Below are 22,652 nucleotides of genomic sequence, written 5' to 3' on the forward strand. Positions count from 1 at the left end.
AATAAAGGTTGCACGCTTCCTCTATAGACTTGCAGAGATTGTTAATGTACACTAGATAGTGTGTTCCTGAATGAATGTGTGTTGTCATCTCACTCGATTATTTTTCAATAAAACTCCTCCCTCTCACACATATGGGAAGCATCACCTCAGATTGTTTCTGTGTATTACTAAACCCAAGTCTTTCCACTGCAGGCACAACTAAACTTCAGCTACTTTAGTTAAATTGGCAATATCGAATGCAGAACTTCACAATATGACAGAGTTGTGCAAAGAAAATATTTCGCCAATGACTGAGAGGTGTCACATCCATGTCTGAGTCAAGAGCATATATGGGGAATGGGAAGAAACTGCATGATGCTCGTGTGTGAGATGACGTACGGAAAACAGTCAGTGTGCAAAGATGAAACTATTAGTCATAGGACAACACACAGGCTTGAATGGCAATCAGCATTAATTATTGAGTTAATATATATATAAATGTGTTTGTGTACAATATTTTTCAATTCTAGATAGATAGATAGATAGATAGATAGATAGATAGATAGATAGATAGATGTACTTCTTTTTTAAATGCATTTCTAAAATAAATATAATTTAGATTGAAATGGATGTACTACGCTAAATAAACCCCCTAATGCGATTGGCCGAGTGGAGTGACGTCTCGGGAGGATGATGCTGTTGTCTTTAGCTTTGATTACAGATCTAATGATGCTCTGATAGCATTATTGAAGCTAATGTCCTCCGTGTGGCCAGATATACAGATGTATTTACTGGATTAATCTGGGTGCACTTAAGGGTTTGTCTAACTGATCCATCACAGGGTTTTTGGGCGCAGTATAAAGATATTGACAGATCAGAACTTCCACTATGAATTTCAAGACAAATGAATAAACTAAATATTACAAAACTAACATCAACATATTGATAAATGTCTTAAAACTCTTTCAGTTTGTTAAAACTCCTTAAAGACATTTTATTCATTTTTTGACAGTTTATTGAGAAGTAACGACTTGAACGTGCAGCTTGTTAAGTCAAGCATCTTTATTTCTATTGCTCATATTTGGTGTTTCAGATTTGAACAACTCCCTAACACTATAATAAACTCCGCCGTCTAATTGATCCAGATAAAGGAAGTCTCACGCTTAGATTCTGTCTAGATGCTACGGAGTGAACACAGAACAGAGACTGAATTTGTTTTTGTCGACTTGATTTATTGGCATCACATCTGCAATCTGCTTCCCTCATTAATCACTTCATCCACAAGGATCCAGTCCCAGAAAACAGCCTTCCAGATCAAATCATTAGAATGCTGTTCAGGTCACAGGTCGAGTGGTCTCTGTTACTGCAGAGAAATGTGTAAACCAGGACTCGTCGTTCCAACTATGAGGACAGTCCTAATGCCAGGCCAACGGCTAACATAATATTACTGAGAATAAATGACGACTTTTCAAAGTAATGAGTGATCAGGACAACCATCTCTAGGGTCTTAGTGGACACTTATGCATATAAACATTTCCTGTGTTGATGCTTTAAAAGAGTCTGGTTTATGTCACTATAGCGGCTCTCCACAACTGGACATGTTTGTTCATTATTTTGGCAGTGATGTATTTAATGCAGAGAATGATCCTGTTAGCAAAGGGATTGAACCGGGGTTAAGATGAGGGTAGACTACAGCTGTGCAAAGATATCCTTAATCATATCCATTCACTTATGTTTGTTTAAAATAACAAAAAAATTCTGTCTATCTATCTATCTATCTATCTATCTATCTATCTATCTATCTATCTATCTATCTATCTATCTATCTATCTATCTATGCATCTATCTATCTATCTATCTATCGTTCTATCTATCCATTGTTCTGTCTATCATCTATCTATCTATCTATCTATCTATAAAAAATATAGATATAGAATATAGAATATAGAAATCCATATAATATTCCCTTTAATGTTTTTTAGATCAGTTCCAAATTTAGGGGAAAAAATGACAAAAGGAATTTTGTGCAGGGATTATTTTTTAACTTTGGAAGTCCTGCTAGGTTTATTGTTTCATGTTTCATGCTCGCATCTCTTCTTTGACCAAAAAATGCATCCATGCAAACAAATATCCAAAGAATGAATCACCAGGAATGACACAAAACATTCTGAGCAATCACAAACTTGAATTCACCAGTGTGTGTGTGTGTGTGTGTGTGTGTGTGTGTGTGTGTGTGTGTGAAGTGTGCCTGCCGACCAATGACGAACACATCCATCCCAATGGGACTTTCTTCGTGACGTATTAACACAAATCAAATCTGATTGTCTTCCTCTCTGATGGAAAGTATTCAGACATATAAAACGGGGCGAGGGGTGAGACTATTCAAAGAGACACAAGACCGCGAAAAGGAACTTTAAAAACCACCTGGTCACTTTGGGAGATTTGACTGGAGGCATTTCAGGACCCCGATCAGCGCGCGGATCATATCACCATAGCACATGTAAGTTCCTTTGATTTTAATATTTGAACATTTACCATAGTCACTTTTTACTTCTGTGCATGTTACATTCATTTAGACTAGTTTTATTTTACAAACTCAAGAAATTGCATGACATATACATTATTAATTAATGCCCACTGAAACAGTTTAAGTAATATTTTCTTAAGTAGTATTTTCTATACAAACTAATCTTAAATTGTTTTAGGCAACGCAAAAAATCTTATAATTAATCAAATAGAAAAATCTTGTATAAAGAAGCCTCTTTTAATTATGATGTTTGCGAAAAGAGTGCACATTTTAAGTTAGGTTTTAAAATTGCATTCAAGCTTTAAAAAGCATTTACATTTGATTGTTAATTAATGCAATGTTAAATCACAGTATGTATTCATGTATGCACAGGTGTAAAGCAATGCTCGTGAGGAACGGCTCTCAGATTTTGCTCTTCATAACTCTCTCCAGTGTTTTATATGCCCGGACCTTAAGTTTACCCTTCGCCTCCATGAGGTAAGAGCTTTATTCTTTGAAAGCACACGAATTAAACAAAATTCCTAACTCTTTTGTAAGGTTTTAAAGCATTTTATATATCGGAATACGAGCGCGCGCTGTCCGCGCCATCAGAGCAGTGCGCGCGCAGGTGACTGAATCGCACCAGAAAAGAAAACAAGAAAGACGATTTAAAATAAAAACACGGGGAAAGAAAGAGAAGAAACTTATTTATTGTTGTTTTATTGGATATATAAGTAGGTAGATTACAATTTTGATACGCTGTATGAACCAATCAAGTAGGGAAAATCACGATTTAGTTTACACACCGTTTCTGTGTAATTTCATAGGCTACCGAATTAAAATGGTCATTTAATTGTCATTGAGTTATTTTAATCACCTCCAAATGCTCGAAATCGTTAGTGGCTCTTACACAAACATGCAAAATGTACCATGTTAATCATAGTTTCCGGGAAAATAGTTCTTATTCTTATAGAATCTTAATACGAGTTATTCAAGAAGCTTTTAGAATATTTTAATACGTTTTTAGTTTAACTGGAATTTTGATGGAAACTGAGACAGACATTGCTGGAAAGCTTTCATATAATTAAAACAAGCATCTTTTATTACAACTCAGTGCTATAAGAGCAACTGAAATAGAATGTCATTCACTGGTTTCTAGAGTAAAGTTGGTTATTTCAGTTGTGAAATGATTGGTTTCTGTGTCTGTGCAGAGATACAAGACACGCAGACGGGCTCTTCACAAGCGGATACAGTAAACTTCTCGGACAGTTATCTGCCAGACGGTACCTGGAGTCATTGATCGGAAAGCGAGTCAGGTACATGAACCCTTTTTTTATGCCAATGCATCCGGGTTTAGTGGCATTTCACAATCTGGCAGAGGTGAAATCCTTAACATGATCCATAGCCATGCTGGAACCAGCCTTGATGGTTTTCACTGGTCACCCAGGTGGTCCCAAAACCTTCTAAAACCATTAAACCAGACCTGAATAGTGGAAATCAACTTGGTGGCGAAAAAAAACCATCAATTGTCTCAGACTGGTTTTAGAAGAGAGAGTTTTTAGATGTTTTAATGGGGAGAGGAGAAATCAGATCCTCTAATTAGGAGACAGATCAATTGAACTTGGTGTAACGGGAATTATATTTTGCTAATCCTTCAATATAATCACAGATTTTAGATGCAAAGAAAGTTGTTTTCTGCTTTAATGGATTGTTTATCCATATGCAGACTCTGATCAATCTCAAAATGTCCATAGGATTATGTACCGTATAATCTTATAATCCTGTAAGACTGGTCTGCCAAATGAATAAAAGTAAATGTTAAATGTCAAATGAACTGTTAGGAATGTAATGCATATCTGACGTGTTTCTTTGTGCAATTTTAGCGATGATTTGATGGAAGACCAGGCGCCGATGAAGCGTCATTCAGACGCAATATTCACAGACAACTACAGCCGCTTTCGCAAGCAGATGGCGGTGAAGAAATATCTTAACTCTGTTCTAACAGGGAAGAGAAGGTATAAAGCACCAGCATGTTGTTGCTTCATGACGGTCATGCTAATACTCTGAACCAAAGAACATGTTTTGTGGTGTTAAACAATGAAAAGGGTATTTTACTGGTGTGTTTTTTCCTTTCTCTAGTCAAGAAGACCCACCCAGCATGCAGGAGGAATCGGCTGGTGGAGAGACCTCGTATCGGGAGAGCTACGATGACGTCACTGTAGACCGACTTCTGAATCATATACCGTTGGTAAGTTAGATGGAGACATGCATGGCTTTGTGTATTAACAACAGTCTGGTTTTCAAGCACATTTAAACACTGATCTTTTCTCTTCTAGCCGCTCTGAGGTGGGTTTGAAGGCAAGAAAACAACTCTCCTTGACCATCATAGGTTTTCCATTTACACAGTCTAGTATAGGACATCAGCATACTACTAAAAACAACGTGTTGAAGAAAAAGAAAACGTAAATGTTTGCACTGTACATAGAAATTAAACTTTGATGAGAGATGTTAGCTTTAAGATGTACATAGTGTGCTTTGGCCTTGGAACCGACACGTTTGCTTTGACATGTTTCCTGTAAATTGTAGATCAATAAATGCATTGAAACAAGCCCCGGACTGGTACAATAAGAGAACTACATATTTGGACCTGAAGACTGCTGATTGGACCCGTGAAATATCTCGAATGATGATGTATCTCCGTGCATTTTGTAAATTGAATTATTTTGTAAAATAATATTGATGTTGCTTCTGTGTGAATTCTAACTCTAGAAGGATCATTTGGGTTTGGGAGGGTCAGGCACTGGAAATCTTTATTTTTGCCATTCAAAGTATAATAAAAGGTTGAAGAGCCATACAATTCTTGAGTGCGCTCAATTTCAATGTTGCTCTTGGTCCGGCCACAAGCGTGAAACAAACTTTAACCATGAACTACAATTGATTCATGGTTATGTTTGGATCCACCGACAGCCATTCAGAATAATGGGCCATTACGTTGAAGAATGTTCAAACTGTCTCAATTATATTTCTGTGACTTATGACTGCCATATGTTTTCATCCCTGAAAATACAGATACATTGGACTTAAGGAGCACAGGTGCAGAGCAAGACAAAAATGTTAAATATTGCATAGCACTCACTTTTTTAGAAAAATATGGTAAATAAACAGACAGCTGGAGTAATGATGTATGAGTGTCATAGGATGATGCGATTATGATGCAGTCTGAAGACGGATATATTCAGAAGGGTTTGTCCGCTCTCCATTCTTCCACCAAATCAAACAGCAAAAGGTGTGCGATCATTCATTCTTGTAATTCCAGAGAAAGGTCTCATTTTGTGAGTCTTATTTTGAGAACTTCCGAAAGGAAACAGTCATTAGTATTAGCCGGCCTGTGACTAAGCGTCTACAACGCATTAAAGGCAGCTCTGGACATTTGAATCATAAATGTCAGAGGATAAGGAATGCCAAGAAGCCGTTATATAAGATGACATGCACTGTAAGATGGGACTCTGCTTGCCAAAATTAGGCTTGTCTGTCAAATTAGATTTATTTTGAGTTGTCCTTTGGCCTGGAAAAATGGTTTGGTTTGTACCAATTAAACTATAACTGATATAAATATCTGAAAGAGACAGCTAAGTGGTCAGAGCTCAAAAATAAGGATGGTCCAGTGCCAGTGTGAGAGTGTTTGAGCCAGCAGATTAGTCAACAATGCGTTGTCACGAAATATTACATTTGTTTTTCATGTGCATGTGTTTTTATGCATTGCAAGCCATTTATAGCTAAGATGAATGTTTGATATGTATATAATAGATTAATAGTATATATATACAGTATATATATATATATATATATATTTATTATAGTTATGTTTGTGTTTTTCTGTTGGAAATACAAATGGAGTTAGGGTTAAAGTCAGGGTTAAAGTTAAGGTAACCTTAACAGCGTGGTTAAAGCTTAGTCAAGAAGGTTATTGTCAATGAGTGCCCTATTCTTTTGATTGGTCGGCCAGGTTGTTATTGTTGAAGTGCTCTACTTGGCTTAAGTAAGTGAAGAGGCTGTTAGTGTTCTTCTGTGGCCGTGCTTCTCTTAATGCATGTGTCATTTTAGCCTGTCATTTGTATTCCTTGTGGCAGTTGTACATCCCATCTTCCTGGAAATGCCAGAAATCAAACTGAATGGAACAATAACAAACAATCAGAAAAAAAACATGCACTAAATATTATGTGTTTGGTCTTAATTTGTCACATTGGATTTATATCATTACTGCACTAAGTAGGAGGAAATGTAAAAATGGAGATGACTAATTGAAAATTACTCATGCACCAAAACTTTTATTTGCGTAATATGCTCTATTTATATATGAACATTTATTGTTAGCAATGGGCTGTATATAGCCCATTGCTAACAATAAATATTCATTTATCCACGTTAACTCCATTAAGAAACATTATGATTTTTCTAATTCTATTAAAGGGGTGGTTGAATAGGAGTTCACTTTTCTAACTTTAGTTAGTGTGTAATGTTGCTGTTTGAGCATAAACAACATCTGCAAAGTTAAGCAAAGGGAGATATTTGCTTTTAAAGAAATTGCTTTTTAAGGATGACAACAAACGGCTGGTAGAGACTACACGACATTCCTCCCGTCCCTAAAATGTACATAAACCCCGCCCCCGGGAACGTGATTTATAGATTATCAAGACAGAATGTGCTAATCAATGACTAGAAGATAACTACACATAAGCTACATAAATTCACCAACTAACCATTCAGAAAGGTTGTCTACATGTTATCACTTCTTCTTGAGTCTTTCAAACTCTCCATCTTTCTGACTTCGGTTTGAACATAAAAGGCTAAAAGTTTTTGACATTTTCAGTGCATGTCTGTGTGAGGTAAAAGGACACAAGCTCTTGAAGCTCCGCCCACTGTGCCGGGAGCAGCAGCTCATTTACATTTAAAGGAACAGACACAAAAACGTTTTTGCTCACCCTCAAAAATTGACAATTTTAACATGCTATATAAAAATATCTGTGGGGTATTTTGAGCTAAAACTTCACATACACACTTTATTATTATTATTATTATTTTGAAGTGGGACAGTTTATGTTATGTGTTTTATGTTTTGTTTCATATTTGATACACATTTGAGTGGTGTCTATACTGTGCAGGGGTGTCAAACTCAGTTCCTGGAGGGCCACAACCCTGCAGAGTTTAGCTTCAACCCTAATTAAACACACCTGATCCAGCTAATCAAGGTCTTCAGGATTACTAGAAACTTCCAGGCAGGTGTTTTTGGAGCTGGTTGGAGATAAACTCTGCAGGACAGTGGCCCTCCAGGACTGGAGTTTGACACATGTACTGTAGTGTGTCTTATTATTTGATGTGGAAGGCATCAGGCTTTTACAGTACAGTAAGTTCCATATAGTATGGAGAATATGGAGGGGAAAAAATACCTCAATTTTATTCAGAGGCCCAAACTGAGCAAATATCTGCAATTTTGTGCATAATATGCTGATATTTATGGCCAGAAAGTATGGACTTCTGATAGCTTGTAATTTAATCAATGAGATCTTTATATCAGTGACTACTGACATAAAATGCATACAAATATAATTTGCTTCAGTCCAGTAAGTGTTCATCTTAAAATAGTACTAAAAGCTATTCTTGTGTTTTCTTTATAGAAATAAGTGAAGATTTCACAGCAAATAGACACGTGATCCAAGACCTGAAGGTGGACATTTTACAATACTAAAAAGGCCTTTTACTTGCAAAAAAAGGTCAACTTTCGATCAGATGACAGAAGGCATGTAGATTGTGCACAACAGGTTTTTCAGCAATGATTTGATCATTTAGAGGCCTTAGAAATTTGCATATCAAATATTATACAGTTGTCAAGATTACCTTGTTTTCATCAACTAATTTCTTTTGTCTTGTGCCTATATCTTCCGTTCCTGTGTATTTAGTTGCTGTTTCCTTGGTCTCCATTGCTGTCTTATTAGTTTTCTGCGTCTGAAAACTTAAAAATGCTGCTTTCAGAGGTAGGAAGGCATCAAGGCACGTCCGAATCCAAAGTTAGCTTCAACTTGGATGTGTCCTTCGCTGCCTTTGATATCCCACAATCCTATCCCACAATCCTGTGCGTTCCATTCTGTGACAGAAATAAAGAAGGCGTCTGAAAGTTGCGGTTGCTGGTCAGTTTGTGTGTAAATGTACGTTTTTGTCCAACGTTTTCCACTTCTGATGTTATATAATGAGAAATTACAATTATAGTCATTAAATATTCACTTAGTTTTCAACAAAGCTCTTCTCTATTTTGCTGTAGATCATTAAACCGTTACGCTTCCTCAGAAGTCTGTCTGAAATCAGTTTCATGAAGTCCCTTCAGGCAACAAGTCAGCTATGTTTTCAGACGCAGACATTAACCCTGGTTAATCTCCATGTCAACTAATCACCTGCACCTGTCTATCATTATCCCCCTGTTATTCAGTGTATATCAGTCATCCTCTGTTCAGAGTCTGGTGTTACATTTAGTGCTGGTGGCTCCCGTAATTGTTCCTTGTGTTAAATGTGATTTCACCGCTCATCTGCATCAAGCATCTTGACTCTGGATTTTCAAATCAAGGCTCAAGTCCATGACAACAGTAGGCTTTACACACACTCAAAAAAGGTACAAAAGCTGACACTGGGGCAGTACCTTTTCAAAAGTACACTTTTGTTCCTTTAAGGTACTAATATGTACCTTTAAGTTACCAATGTGTACCCTTAAAAGGTTAGTTCACCCAAAAATGAAAATTCTGTCAGTAATTACTCTCCCTCATGTTGTTCCAACTCCCGTAAGACTTTCGTTCATCTTCAGAACACAAATTAAGATATTTTTGATTAAATCTGAGAGCTGGCTCACTCCTCCATAGGCTTCTATGTTATTGAAACTTGCCGGCCCAGAAAGTTAGTAAAGACAATGTTTAAAATAGTCCAAGTGACTATAGTGGCTCAACCATAAGTTTATCAAGCGACGAGAATACTTTTTGTGTGCAAAAAAAACAAAAAAACCTCTGAGTGAGTTCACGTAGTGTTACAGCACAGCGCAGCGCTTCTGGGTTGTATGTCAGAATGTAGGCTCACTATTGGCCAGCATCACACACATGACCAGCGTCGGCCAATAGTGAGCCTTCGTCCTGATGTTGCGCTGCACTGTTACACTACGTGAACTCACGTCAGGGGCCCACACAGAAGAAAATGAATAGTTGAATAAAGTCGTTATTTTGGGGGGGGTTTTGCGCACAAAAAGTATTCTCGCCGCTTGATAAACTTGAGGTTGACTAACTTTCTGGGCCGGCAAGTTTCGATCTCATAGAAGCCTATGGAGGAGTGAGACAGCTCTCAGATTTCATCAAAAATATCTTAATTTGTGTTCCGAAGATGAACGAAAGTCTTACGGGGTTGGAACAACATGAGGGAGAGTAATTAATCACAGACTTTTCATTTTTGGGTGAACTAACCATTTAAGGTACAAAGTGCCTTTGTTCCGACACGCCCCAGTGTCAGCTTTTGTACCTTTTTCTGAGAGTGTAACAGTATACCCTAACCATATATAGGTTAATTCTGCTAAATACGATGGTCAGTAGAACAGACTTGTTGCTCTTTTCCTAAATCCCAATAGGCCTACAGATTTTCCTAAATGCAAAATATTCATTTCTCGATCTGATTCCACAGCTCAACGGGTATGATGTGAATATTCAGGGCATGTTTACAAGACAACAACGTACCCTACTAAAAAACGGAAACATTTTTCCTTTGTGTTTTTTTCGCGCACAGACGACAACGTTTGCAAAATGGTCCCCGCAAAAACGACTAAAAACACTGTATTCTGCTGCTAGGCCAGTAGTTGGCGATGTTACTTTGTAAAGAAACACCATACATGCCAATAGATTGAACACGCGATTACGCATGCGCATGACGTCACCGCTTTCACAAATCCATGTTTTTGTTGATTTTCACGGTATCATTTAAAACATTTTTTTTACTTTGAAACCTGTATTCAAAGGCTTGCAAAGTTTTTAGGCCCCCAAAACATTGTTGTCTTGTAAATGAACGGCCAAAACGCATTAAAAAGTTGAAAACGGTGTATTGTAAATGGCCCCTGAGACTCCGGTGACCAGGCTTTAATCTTTGGCTATTGAATTGTTGTGGTGCAAATCAGATGCTATGTGATTTGCCCAGCACTGTGTGGAGAGGGCCAGCTCATTAGCTCTCATTACCGGATGGCTAAATGGGCCTGCTGACCACAGCAAGTAAAAATAGATGGATAGACTCTACACTGACCAGCTCCACTCTGATAATGGGTGCATTACCACTTAAAATGATTCAACATAGAAATGGCTGGCCAGGAACCACTTGTTTTGAGCATTAGTGAGCGTGTCTGTTTGTGCATTGCACTTTTCCCACATGCCACATTAGTCCTGTGCACATTTGTAGGCAGTTTTGTTGCTCTAAGAATTCAGATAATACCATATACAGTGTTACAGAATTTTTACAATATTTAGATATTATGTTACTCCAAGGTTCTAGGACATGTCCAAAAACACAAGACATTACCATGTCTAAAACATGGTACTTGCTCATACTTGTTGTTAGCAGGTAAGGATGATCTGCTTCCTCAGGACATAAAGGAATTACATTCCCGTTCAAAAGTTTGGGGTTGGTGATGTTTTTGAAAGAAGTCTCTTATGTTCACCTAGGCTGCATTGATTTGATCTGAAATATAAACTCTGAATATTGTAAAAAAAAAAAAAAAAAGATTTTCTAATTGAATATATTTTAAAATGATCAAAGCTGAATTTTCAGCATCATTACTCCAGTCTTCAGTGTCACATGATCCTTCAGAAATCATTATAATATGCTGATTTGCTGCTCAAGAAACATTTATGATTATTATCAATGTTGAAAACAGTTGTGCTGCTTCATATTTTTGGGGAAACCATGCTATATAAATATATACTGTATGTATACACACACACACACACACGTGATTCTTTGATGGATAAAATGTTCAAAAAACAGCATTTATTTGAAATAAAAATCTTTTCTGATAAATTTAATTGCACCCTTGATCTATTAAATTATTATTTTCTTTCACAAATATAACAATTTTATTGATCCCAAACAACAATACTAACCAAATTTTGGAAAAAGCATGATTTGTGTTTCTCCATTTTGATGAGAACAGAGCGCTGCATCTTTAGAAAAAAATGAGAGGTTTAATTTTTTAGTTATCATGCACAAAAATAAATCTCAACAGAATCATCCAGCCATGCAAGACCGTCAATCTATTAATCCCTACATGTTACGCAAATCATGTTATGCTAATTGCGGGAGGAAAAGGACTGTAGTGATGAAATTTACGCTAGTGGATCACAACAATGAAGGACAATCGGCATTTCATATGGAAATGACTCATTTCCCACTTCAACATCTGTCCTGCATGCTCCTGACCTCTTCTGCAGAATGAATCTCTCAGTCTCACACTCTTCTGGATGAGTGAGTGTGAGCATCAGAGCGGATCTGCTGTCCTTGGGGCCGGTGGCAGTGCGAGTTGAAGACCACCGCAGTGACAGGAGTCGACCTTTAGAGACCTGATGTAGGCATATGACAGATGCCAGTCATTCATAATAAACATCACACGTGCCCCTCACTTCACAGGGAACAGCTCCAATAGGACACATGACACATTTAAGAAAACTGAAGGGCAGAAAATCTTATAGACGTACACTGTAAAAAGTGGCAACCTGCCATTGTTACCATAAATAGCTATTTCTACCGGATTTAACCTATAGCCTAAGAGTTAGATGTTACCATTTTTAGGTTATTTCTTTCAGTGTAGAGAAAAAGGGTGATATAATACAAGACAGCAATGATTCAAAAATAGGTCAACTTAATAATCAGAATAAACATTCTTCTGTCAAGTATTAATGTGCATTAGGTTGCAAATGAAAGTGCAGTATTTTCAATCAAACGTTTTGCAATGGTTTCGAAAATGACTAATATAGAATTTGTGAGGAGTACCAGAAACTGGCTAAGTAATAGTATACACACACACACTTTGATCTCTAAAACTTTGCAGACCTTTTACATTCACAAACAGCTTTATTACACACTGCATGAAAGGTAAGATTTGAATAATAGGGTTAGTTCACTCAAAAATGAAAATGCTGTAATTTCACCCTCATGTTGTTCCAAAACCGGAAGACTTTCGTTCATCTTCGGAACACAAATTAAGATTTTTTTGATGAAATCTGAGAGTTTTTTGTCCCTCCATTGACAGCTACGCTACTGACACTTTGACACTTCAAAAAGTTCATAAAGAGATCTCAAAACTAATCCATATGAATCAGGCGGTTTATTCTAAATTTTCTGAAGAGTCTCGATCACTTTATATGATGAACAGATTGAATTTAGGCTTTTATTCACATATAAACATTGATCAGAGAACATAAACAGAAGCTCAACCAAACTTGCTTGACGCATGAGAACAAACCTCTTGCTGAAAATCGATCGTGATGCGTAACACGAGAATGAACCTCATTGGTTCTTGCAGAAGCTCAAACGTGCTGCGTAACACGAGAATGAACCTCATTGGTTTTCACACGTCAAGCGAACATGCATGAGCTTCCGTTTATCATAACTGATGTGTGAGCTGATGAATGTTTATGTGAATAAAAGTCTAAATTCAATCTGTTCATCATATAAAGCGATCGAGTCTCTTCAGAAAGTGTGGACTAAACGACATGAGGGTGAGTAATTAATGACAGAATTCTCATTTCTGGGTGAACTAACAGATTTATGATTCTAAGCAATTTGAATGCATTATACATTATTTTTAAACCTAATAGATGCAAATAGTCACTGATAAACATATGCCTTGTTTGTTTTTTTTAGTTTGACTGACAAATATACAACAGAGTAAGTTTATAAGTGTGTTTATGTTTAAACTGTGTAATCCAAATTGATGGACTTTTTATAGGCAATTCAAAAACATAAATCTTAAATTTAGGCCTAAATATATATTTTTTGAGTTTGGCCTAAAAGTAAGACATTTATGGTTAAAAAGCAAGTGTGCGTGCATTTGACAGTGAGTCAGAACTATCTGTTTTATAAGACAGATTTCATAATAATGCATTCCTTTAGTGCCAATAATCTACAGTCCACATTTCCAACGAACCCACATGCCCTTAATTCAAATTTAAACCCAGATGTGACTAAAATAATGTTAAAACATCACCCACCCACATACTCAGAGCGCTTTGCATCTAGTCTGAAAGGTTAATCACAGCAGAAAGCTTCCAACAGAAAAATTAGATTTGTATTCCCAAACAGAATGACTCATAATAAGCAATATGTTTTGTGTGTGTGTGCATGTGTGTTTCAGTGTAAACACCTGTTTTGCTCTCCGTATCCTCCGATGATTTGGAGCTTCATTTGTACAGGCTGTGGTTTAATAAATCAAATGGAAATACAATAATACACGCGCGCGCAGAGGTTTTCTCGTCCAGAAAGGTCAGCTCTGAGATTAATTATACTGAGAGGAAGACCTTAAAGGGACAGTTCACCCCCAAAAAATGAAAATTTTGTCATCATTTAACTTACCCTCAAGTTTTTCTAAACTTATGAGATTCTTTGTTCAGTTGAACACTAAAGAAGATATTTTGAAAAATATTGGCAACCAAACAGTTGCTGGACCCCACTGACTTCCATATACATTCGCAATGGGGAAAAGTTTGGTTGCCAAAAGTCTTCAAAATGTCTTCAAGTTGTTCTAAACTTGTAATAATTGACAGAATTCTCATTTTTGGGTGAATTATCCATTTAATTATGGAATATTTCTCTATATGACACAACCTTGCTTTTACGATCCCAATAATTCACTCCAGATCTGTCCTTTTTACAATTGCACATGCATGCTCCTATTTTTTGTCTTTGTGCATGCAGCGACTGCAACCCCAGTGTGTGTGTGTTTACAGATGAAGGAATAAATGTAATGAGGAAAGCGAGGTTTAAGAGCCACATTCAGCCTTGGGGAACGGCCGCTCGTCACAAGAGTCTGTGGGACAGTGACAGCGTCATCACACTGATGTTTCAGCCTTTAGAGTGAACAGACAGACAGGTCCCGTCTTGTCTGGTGGTTCTTTGTCAAGATTTACATTTGCTTTTATTCATTTAGCACATGCTTTTATCCACAGCGACGTACAAATGAGCAAAAGCAAGCAATTTATATCGTAAGCTAAAAATATTAGCAATGGAGCCATAGTGCATTCCAAGAGTAAATCAGGAAAACTTCTAAACGAAACAGCAGAAGAGAGGAAATTAAATTTGATGGTTATGAATTAGTTGAATGCTGAGAAAGGATCAATAAAACATTAAAGCATTTAAAATTGTAAATGCTCAAAAACTTTAATGCTTTTCTTTTGCGGTTGTTAGTTTTTGTGAGTTTTGAAAAGTATATTTAGTGTGTTAAATCTGTCACATTAACCAAAAGTATTACCATGTTTTTTGACATGGTACCAGAACTGTATATCAAAATGACCATAGTCTAACATCATTCACTGTACCGTGGTATTATTTTAGTAGAATTTTTATACTTTGTTTTTATTTTCATTTTAGATAAAAGTTTTAGTAATTTTGTTGCGTGTTTCATCATTAACAGTTTTTTTTTTTTTTTTTACAGCTTTGATGAATTTTTATTTCAGTTTTAGTTATTTTAGTACAATGAAAATGTGAAATGTTTTCTTGGCTACTAGCTGAAATAAAATACATTAAATGTTTTATAATTTTTTTTCCAGATAAAGTTTATTTTGTTTCAAGAAAAAAATTGTAATAAAACTATTTCAAATATATTTCAAGTTTAAGTTGTGACTTTTTTTATAAAGTCATGCTTATGATTTTCATGGGTAAGAGAAAATAAATGTCTATCATCGTATACAAAAGGTTTATGTCAGAGATGTGGAAGGAAATCCAAAAATCAATTATATTTTTAACTCTAGGTTAAAACTGGCTTCAAGCATGCAGTGAAACCTATACTTATAATATTTCAATCAAACATTGACATGGTTTTTACTTGTCTACAATATCCTCTCACAGCATCTTAAACAATATTCAGACTTCACAGTAATCAATCACAGTTTATATGGATGTTATATGGTTTAAATTTGTTAAATGGCATGTGAGGAAGCAGCATTATTGCATCACAGATAATCATAATTTCGTTATTCACATCTATCAAGAAAAAAATTACTTAGCTGCTAAGGAGTACAAAACATTTGGGAAAAGAAACTCATAGCCTATTATTGCAATCAGTGTTTTGTATTCTGAAAATACACACCTGAGTCCAGACATGGTTGAAACGTAATGGAAATGAGAAAAGTGGCCACATAATTTATATGTTCTGCTATAAATGAGATATTTTCTCTGGGGAGACACTAATTCAGATTCCAGCAAGTAGTGAGATAATTGTATTTCAGGTTTAGCTCTGTTTTCTGTCTGTGAATCACATTAGACAATGAATGATTGGTAGACCCTCAGTGTAGTTCAGTGGAAACCCTTCCGTCTGAGATCTTCATCCGCTGCTCCTTAAGAAACACTATTGTGCTTGATACTGTAAAGCACACACAAAAAAACACATAACTGAGTCTTTCACAGAATAAAATACATGAATTTTAGGTGGTGAAACTGTAGATTAAACAGCACAGAAGGAATAGGTGTCAATATAGAAGCTCTCTGGTGCCATCTAGCTAAAAACAAAAACGCTTCAGAAGTTTCTGGTCTCCATTTTGCGTCTTCATCAGACCACACTACTAACAGGAAACCTTCTGATTGACCAGTTGTACACAAGCTCAAACAGCTGATATGAGTCATGATGTCTTTATGAGTTCATGAGAGCAATATAGATGTTATGAAGAAATCAAAATAATGTCAAAATGGTTAATATACTGCCATACTATACGGAGCAGACCATAGCATGTTTATTGTGCTCAGTGTGGACTATCATTCTAAAGCTTGGGGTCAGTTTTAAAGATTTCATATTAATATTTTTTCAGCAAGGATGCATTAAATTGATCAAAAGTGACAGTAAAGACATTTATAATGTTACAAAAGATTTCTATTTCAAATAAATGCTGTCCTTTTAAAATTTATATTCATCAAAGATTCTTGGAAACAATTATCAAGGTTTCCACAAAAATATTACTTTTTCAACACTGATTAAAAATGTTTCTTGAGCAGCAAATCATCATATTAGAATGATTTCTGAAGGATCATGTGACACTGAAGACTGGAGTAATGATGCTGAAAATTCAGCTTTGATCACAGTAATACATTACATTTGATAATGTATTAAAATTGAAAACAGTTATTTTAAATTGTAATAATATTTGACAATATCATAGTTTTTGCTGTATTTTTGATCAAATAAATGCAGCCTTGGTGTTCGGCTGCGTCCAAAATCTCATACTCTCTTGCGTAGGTACTTATTTTGAATGAGTAATTACTTCACAACTGCAAAAAAAAAAAAAGAAGTATGTTCTATATGGTATATATAGTGTGTGTAGTATGAATGTAATCTGGACGTACTACATTTGTCATGTTGTCATTATCATGACCTACAAGCATCAATTCGCTGCCATTCATAAATCCTCTCCTGTGGCCTCATGGGATAGTAAAGTGTCCATCATCTGCACACTTCAGAATCTCAGTGGAAGCAGTAGTTCATCCGGAGACTGTTTGACTACTCTTTTATGAGTACTGTGAATTAGTACATACTTTTGTTACATGCTGTTTTTCACCTACTATAGAAGCGTGCGATTTCAGAAGCAGCGGACATTTCATAAAACGTGTACTGGGAATTGGATCCCATAATGCAATGTGCTCAACCTGAAGTTAACTCATCTCAAGTATGCAGGGTTTCTGCAGGTATCTTCAAATTAAATTTAATGCTTTTTAATGCCTTTTTTTAAAGGCATTTAAAAAACAAATGTATGCTGTACATGACCCATGACTAACCATGGAAATTATAAATATATAATTGTTTTAAAAAAAAATAGACATGTCGCAAATTCTGAATTGAAACCATTCAGTTTGACAACGATGCAACTATATTGCAAAATTGCAATTACAAAACTGGTTCTGCATGTTTATCACACGAACGTACATATTTTGTGACAGCAAATTAAAATATTATGAAGGCTATATTCAAATAAATTGATAAATTCTTCAAAACTATCAAAATTTTTAATGACTGTAGGATTAAAATCTAATGCTTTTAATGCCATTTAAGGCCTTAATTTTCACAAAATTCATTTAATGCTTTTTAATGTCCCTCAGAAACCCTGGTATGACTATTTCCAATACCCAGGGTTTGCTCGATTTGAAGCGGTTCATCAGAGTACAGCGAGAGCAGATACAGTTATATAAACGCCTATAAAGTTAGCATACACAAAGTCAAGGGGCAATTGGAGAAGTCATGTGACAAATGAAGCACACTGCAAAAGTATGCAATAAGCAACTTTGGTTCTAATAGCCAATAAGGAATCTCAATAGTCAAGCAATTAAACTCTAAAACACAACTCCTACATATTTGGGAGCTCAATTAAATTGCCAGTCAATAAAGCACCAAAATGTAAAAATATACAGGCTTTTATTTAACCATTTAAATATGTACATTTGTGTGTGAAAATCTGTGAAAAGACAGACAAGAATGGTTCATTTCATCATAAAACATTCATAATTTTTTATAAAATCTTATAAAACAACATTTACAAAACAGAAGAGGCTGTTTAACCTCCTTGTTGAATCTTTTTGGCAAGGGATGATTGTAGGTATTCCTCTTTGTGCACAATTCACTTCACATTTTAGGAAGATAAAACATTTTAAAAAGTCTTTCAAAACAGTTAAGAACCCAAAGGCATTTTTTGTTAAAAGTTCTTGTAACATTTTCCCTTGTGGTGCTCAGAGGCGACGGACGTTTCTTTTGCTTCGAGCGGAGCCGGCGACGAGCGTCTTCTGGGAAGGGGTGAAGGCTCGGACTGATTTTCGGCACGGGTCAGAGTTGTGGAACGCCGACTGGCACAGTGTGCAAGACTTAAAAGCGCAGCTGATGCGCGTGCACACGGCCTGCTGCATCTCGGAGTCGAAGCGTGCCGGAGAGCCACAGAGAACACACGGTCGCAGAGACTCGTGCTGCTTGAGGGATCTGGCCGCCTGGAAGAAGAAAACCACATTCACATCAGCTGCCAAACACACAACTAAACTCATGCATGTATCAGAAGAGACAAATTAACCTTTTCTCATTTCCTAGGTTCTCAGAAGCTGAAGTCATTATATTTGGGTAAACCTCTATAGTGGTGAACAGAAACTACAAATAATTTGTGTTTTAATAGGTTTACATGACACGCGAAGAAAAAAACATGCATTTTGGCCGTTTTTGAAACCAATACCATTAGTCTGCAAATAAAAAAAGAAGTGAAAACTGTGACATCATGCGCAGGTGTATTAGACTTAGGGCCAGATTTACTAAACAGGGCAAATTAGCGAGAGCGAAATTCCAAAAAAGCACCAATGTGATTTACTGACGACACGCAAATTAAAGAACAGACGCAGCCGGATCATTTCCAAAATGACCAACACAATCTACCAGTTAGTGTTTGGTTTCAAGAAGTGTTTTTTTGGGGCGGTAAATAATGGCGCAAACCTTAGTAAATCACCTTGTGTGATTAATTTAAATACTCTTCTCCAATAAATTTTACATCTGAAAGGGAAACTCCTACAAGTGCGCATGCAATAAATTTCTGTCCACGCCTTTTCAGTGCTAAATTATTAGTGCATGTCTTTAGGAAAGCCTGAGTTTAACACCAAAAGAGGGTCTGCACTGGCGCAAGCGGTTAGTAAATTAGCGATTGGTGTTTCTTTACAAAGTCACATCGCCAACTACTTGCCTGTCAGCAGAATACAACGCTTTTAATCATTTCATGAATCAATGTGAACGGGATCGTTTTGACAACGTTGTCGTCTGCATGTGAAAAACGCCAAGGAAAAATGTTTGTTTTAGTACATCTTTGCCATGAAAATGTACCATAAGAGGAAAAATTTGAGACAGTGTGTTGGTCATCCCTCCCTCAGCCAATCACGCAATAGTATTGATATGTTCTGTTGTTTCATGCCAAAGTAAACAAAGTATTATAGTATTATAAAAGTACACTTTAAAAAAGAAAGAAAGCTAGATTTACGATGTTTACTGTGAAAACACATCACAGTGTGTGACAAGGATCCATAATTTAGTGTTATGGGGGATTTCTTTTTACCTCTTGAAACTGTTGGAAGCGACTTGATTTGGAAGAGTTTTGTGCTCCACCCGTCTGACACTGCGACTTCTTAACAGCCTTGTGAACGGGCGTCGAGGCGACGGTCTGCATGCAGGAGAACACCACCCTGCTCAAGGTGAAGTCTCGTGATAATGATCCCATGGGGCGGCCCGAGTCCTGGAATCAAAAAACAAACAATTAGGACTGAAAGATAGCAAAACAACAATTATGAAAGCTCTAATCATGTTCGAACCACAAATTCACACTTTAAGTGAAACTGCCGTTTGTCTCAAAACAACTTCCAAACTTGAAATTTGGTTTGAGTATTGATGGTTTTAGTGTGTGTGTGTGTGAATACAAGATTGAAACTAAACTCTTGTTGTGACTCTTTAGTAAAAGAAAACCCTAACATTCAAATCAAAGCAATGTGGAAAGAAAAAAAGCTTTTACTTTTTGTAACTGGTGGTTTTTCCTTTGAGCTGTCTTGAGGTAGTTATTTGACGAACTTAATTCTGTTTGGCGCCTGAATTAACCAATTAATTTAGCTTAAACTAAACCATTACAATGTGAACTTAGCATTATATAGAAGTTAAGTCCAGTCATCATCTGAATGTCTCTTACCCTTTGCGTTCTTTCAGCTTTTTTGCAGCGCTGAAGGGCCACATGATCCTGGGAGATGATTTTCCGCCACGTCCGGCTCACTTTTTTACAGCTGCAACAGACCAAACAGACAGTCAGTCAATCAGATCCACATCAGTGTCGGATCAAGCCACAGGAAAAATAACTAAACTAAACAGGACTTTACCTTACTAAGTCACAATCTCCCAGCAGACCCAAGATCCTGGCGAGAATGTGCCTCATGTCTTTCTTCAACAGGTCACAAAGGATGTCCACAAACTGAAGTCCCATCTTCCCACCGATCACATTATGCAGCCCGAAATTCACAGCAACCTTATTGACGACGGTCCAGTCGTAACTTCTGCTCTTTTTATAGCTTTTGACCAGTTCTCTGCACACCTCCTCCTGGAAATTCAGCACGGGCAGACAGGTTGCAGAATGACACTCAGCGTCCAGGGATTGAGAGGACACATTTTCCAGTTTGCTTCTCTCCAATGAGTCCACGCCAGCCACGTCCCCGTGATCCGACCGGCTGTTTTGGAGGGAAAGGTAGCCACTGTCCTCAGTTAGGCCACAACCGCTGAGAATCACCTCGTCGTCGGACGCCACCTCCAGAGAATGACGCTTATTCTGGTAGTTTTCTTTATTGTGCGGGCCTTTGCTTCTGGCCTCTATTGGGGTGGAGATGATGGCCTTCACCGGTGAGCTTGGGGCAGATGTTTTCCGTGGAGAAACGGTGTGGCGCTTCATCTCAACGAGGTCCGATTTAGCTTTCTCCATGTGGCATACAACAGTACAATCGTCACTGTAGCTTGGACACTTCATACTGAGGCCGATTCAGACCGCAAACTAGAGGAAATGAGAAATAAGACACGTTAAAGTATGTTGGACAAATTGTTATATGTCATTACTAACCCAATAATGTGAAAGTTTTATAAATCCACATTAGCCAAACTACTAGTTTGATATTTACATACAGTAAAAGTAAATATAAGTAATAAGTATACACAGGGAAAAAAAATTCCCCCTCTTATTGTCCAATATAAAGTTTTAAACACTTCTGACCGCTCTAACACTCTTAAATCAAGATACATTTATTTGAGATGCTAAACGACTTATTAAGGTATGAAGCCTTTTATCCTACTTTTTGCTAAAAACAAGAAAGAATAACTGACAATGAGGTAAAAATAATAATAAAAAAAACTTATTTTTCCATTTGAATTAATTTATAATTTTTTACCCCAATGGCAGATTTTACTTGTCTTCGGCAAAAACTAACTTCATTTAAAAAAATATTCCCAGAAAACATGACTTAGTATCACATTAACACTTACTTAAGAAGCTTAGATGTACAAATACCTAATATGGAAGTCATTTTTTACAAAGTAGTCCTTTACTGAAACTGCATTAACTAAATGCAGATCATCTTGATGTGTTATATGTCGAATACTTTTATATAAAGAGTTACATAAACTTATATAGAAACACAAAACACAAGGTCCCTCCTTTTTTAGGCTCAAATGGAAGCACATTAACGTTAGCCTGCTCTCACGTCTTAAACATTACAGCCTTAATATTAAAACACATTGATAATGCATGTTAAAACAACGTTACATCACTTTGGTTGCCTGATATTTAATGTGTTCAGATGTTATACAGTGGATGCGTTTATTTGTACTTTTAATTTTGCGCGCCTAAGTGCATGCATCCCTGACGTGGCTCCTCATGATGCACACTACTGAGGCCACATACTAGCTTTAGGACAACTAACAATCGATGTTCTTACGCGAAAATGCTCATAAAGTTACTTTGAACGGCCTCTATAATACAAATAGATAAATTGCATTTTACAAAGATACAATACTAAACTCAAATCTGAGACCATCACATTGAGGGACCGCAAAAATGGCCGGACAACTAGCAACAATTTGTTCAAAATCCTATTTAAAGGCTTATATTTTCACGAAACTACAAAAATATAACATTAAAGTAGTCGTCTCTTACCTCTAAAAGATAAAATCACGTTTGTATAGTCCTCATATGTCGTTACAAACACGTCCTGGTCGCTATTGCAGTGGCAGTACAAGCATTTAAGCGGCAACACAATGGTTAGTGAGTTTCAGGAAAAAGCGCCACTTGCAAATGCATTTGAAATTTGGCGAAAAAACCTTCTGGCCAATCAGAGCGCAGTGGAATACCTTTAAATG

The 22,652-nt window shown here is 36.6% G+C and overlaps 2 protein-coding genes across 2 annotated transcripts; one reads left to right on the forward strand and one right to left on the reverse strand.

Moving 5' to 3' along the window:
- The first annotated feature begins 2,332 nt into the window (after positions 1-2,332).
- Positions 2,333-5,123, forward strand: vip (vasoactive intestinal peptide). The gene is made up of 6 exons (XM_084094062.1): positions 2,333-2,479; positions 2,879-2,983; positions 3,697-3,801; positions 4,369-4,500; positions 4,625-4,733; positions 4,822-5,123. Coding segments are annotated over exons 1-6 (462 nt in total). The 5' UTR covers positions 2,333-2,477; the 3' UTR covers positions 4,831-5,123.
- A 13,025-nt stretch (positions 5,124-18,148) lies between these two features.
- fbxo5 (F-box protein 5) lies at positions 18,149-22,619 on the reverse strand. The gene is made up of 5 exons (XM_084093857.1): positions 22,450-22,619; positions 20,633-21,294; positions 20,449-20,539; positions 19,828-20,004; positions 18,149-18,727 (listed from the first exon to the last, which is right to left on the reverse strand). The coding sequence occupies exons 2-5, from the start codon at positions 21,268-21,270 to the stop codon at positions 18,476-18,478; spliced, it is 1,158 nt and encodes a 385-aa protein (XP_083949983.1). The 5' UTR covers positions 21,271-21,294; positions 22,450-22,619; the 3' UTR covers positions 18,149-18,475.
- Between the last annotated feature and the right edge of the window lie 33 nt (positions 22,620-22,652).

The sequence above is a fragment of the Abramis brama genome (genome assembly GCF_963993115.1).
Source record: "Abramis brama genome assembly, chromosome: 19".
NCBI lineage: Eukaryota > Metazoa > Chordata > Actinopteri > Cypriniformes > Leuciscidae > Abramis > Abramis brama.

Coding starts and splice junctions, on each gene's coding strand:
- vip (XM_084094062.1), top strand. Junction 2,984..3,696: donor TTACCCTTCGCCTCCATGAG/GTAAGAGCTTTA, acceptor GTGTCTGTGCAG/AGATACAAGACACGCAGACG. Junction 3,802..4,368: donor TTGATCGGAAAGCGAGTCAG/GTACATGAACCC, acceptor GTGCAATTTTAG/CGATGATTTGATGGAAGACC.
- fbxo5 (XM_084093857.1), bottom strand. CDS start 21,270: ATGAAGTGTCCAAGCTACAGTGACGATTGTACTGTTGTATGCCACATG. Junction 20,540..20,632: donor GGAGATTGTGACTTAGTAAG/GTAAAGTCCTGT, acceptor GGTCTGTTGCAG/CTGTAAAAAAGTGAGCCGGA. Junction 20,005..20,448: donor AAGCTGAAAGAACGCAAAGG/GTAAGAGACATT, acceptor TTTTGATTCCAG/GACTCGGGCCGCCCCATGGG.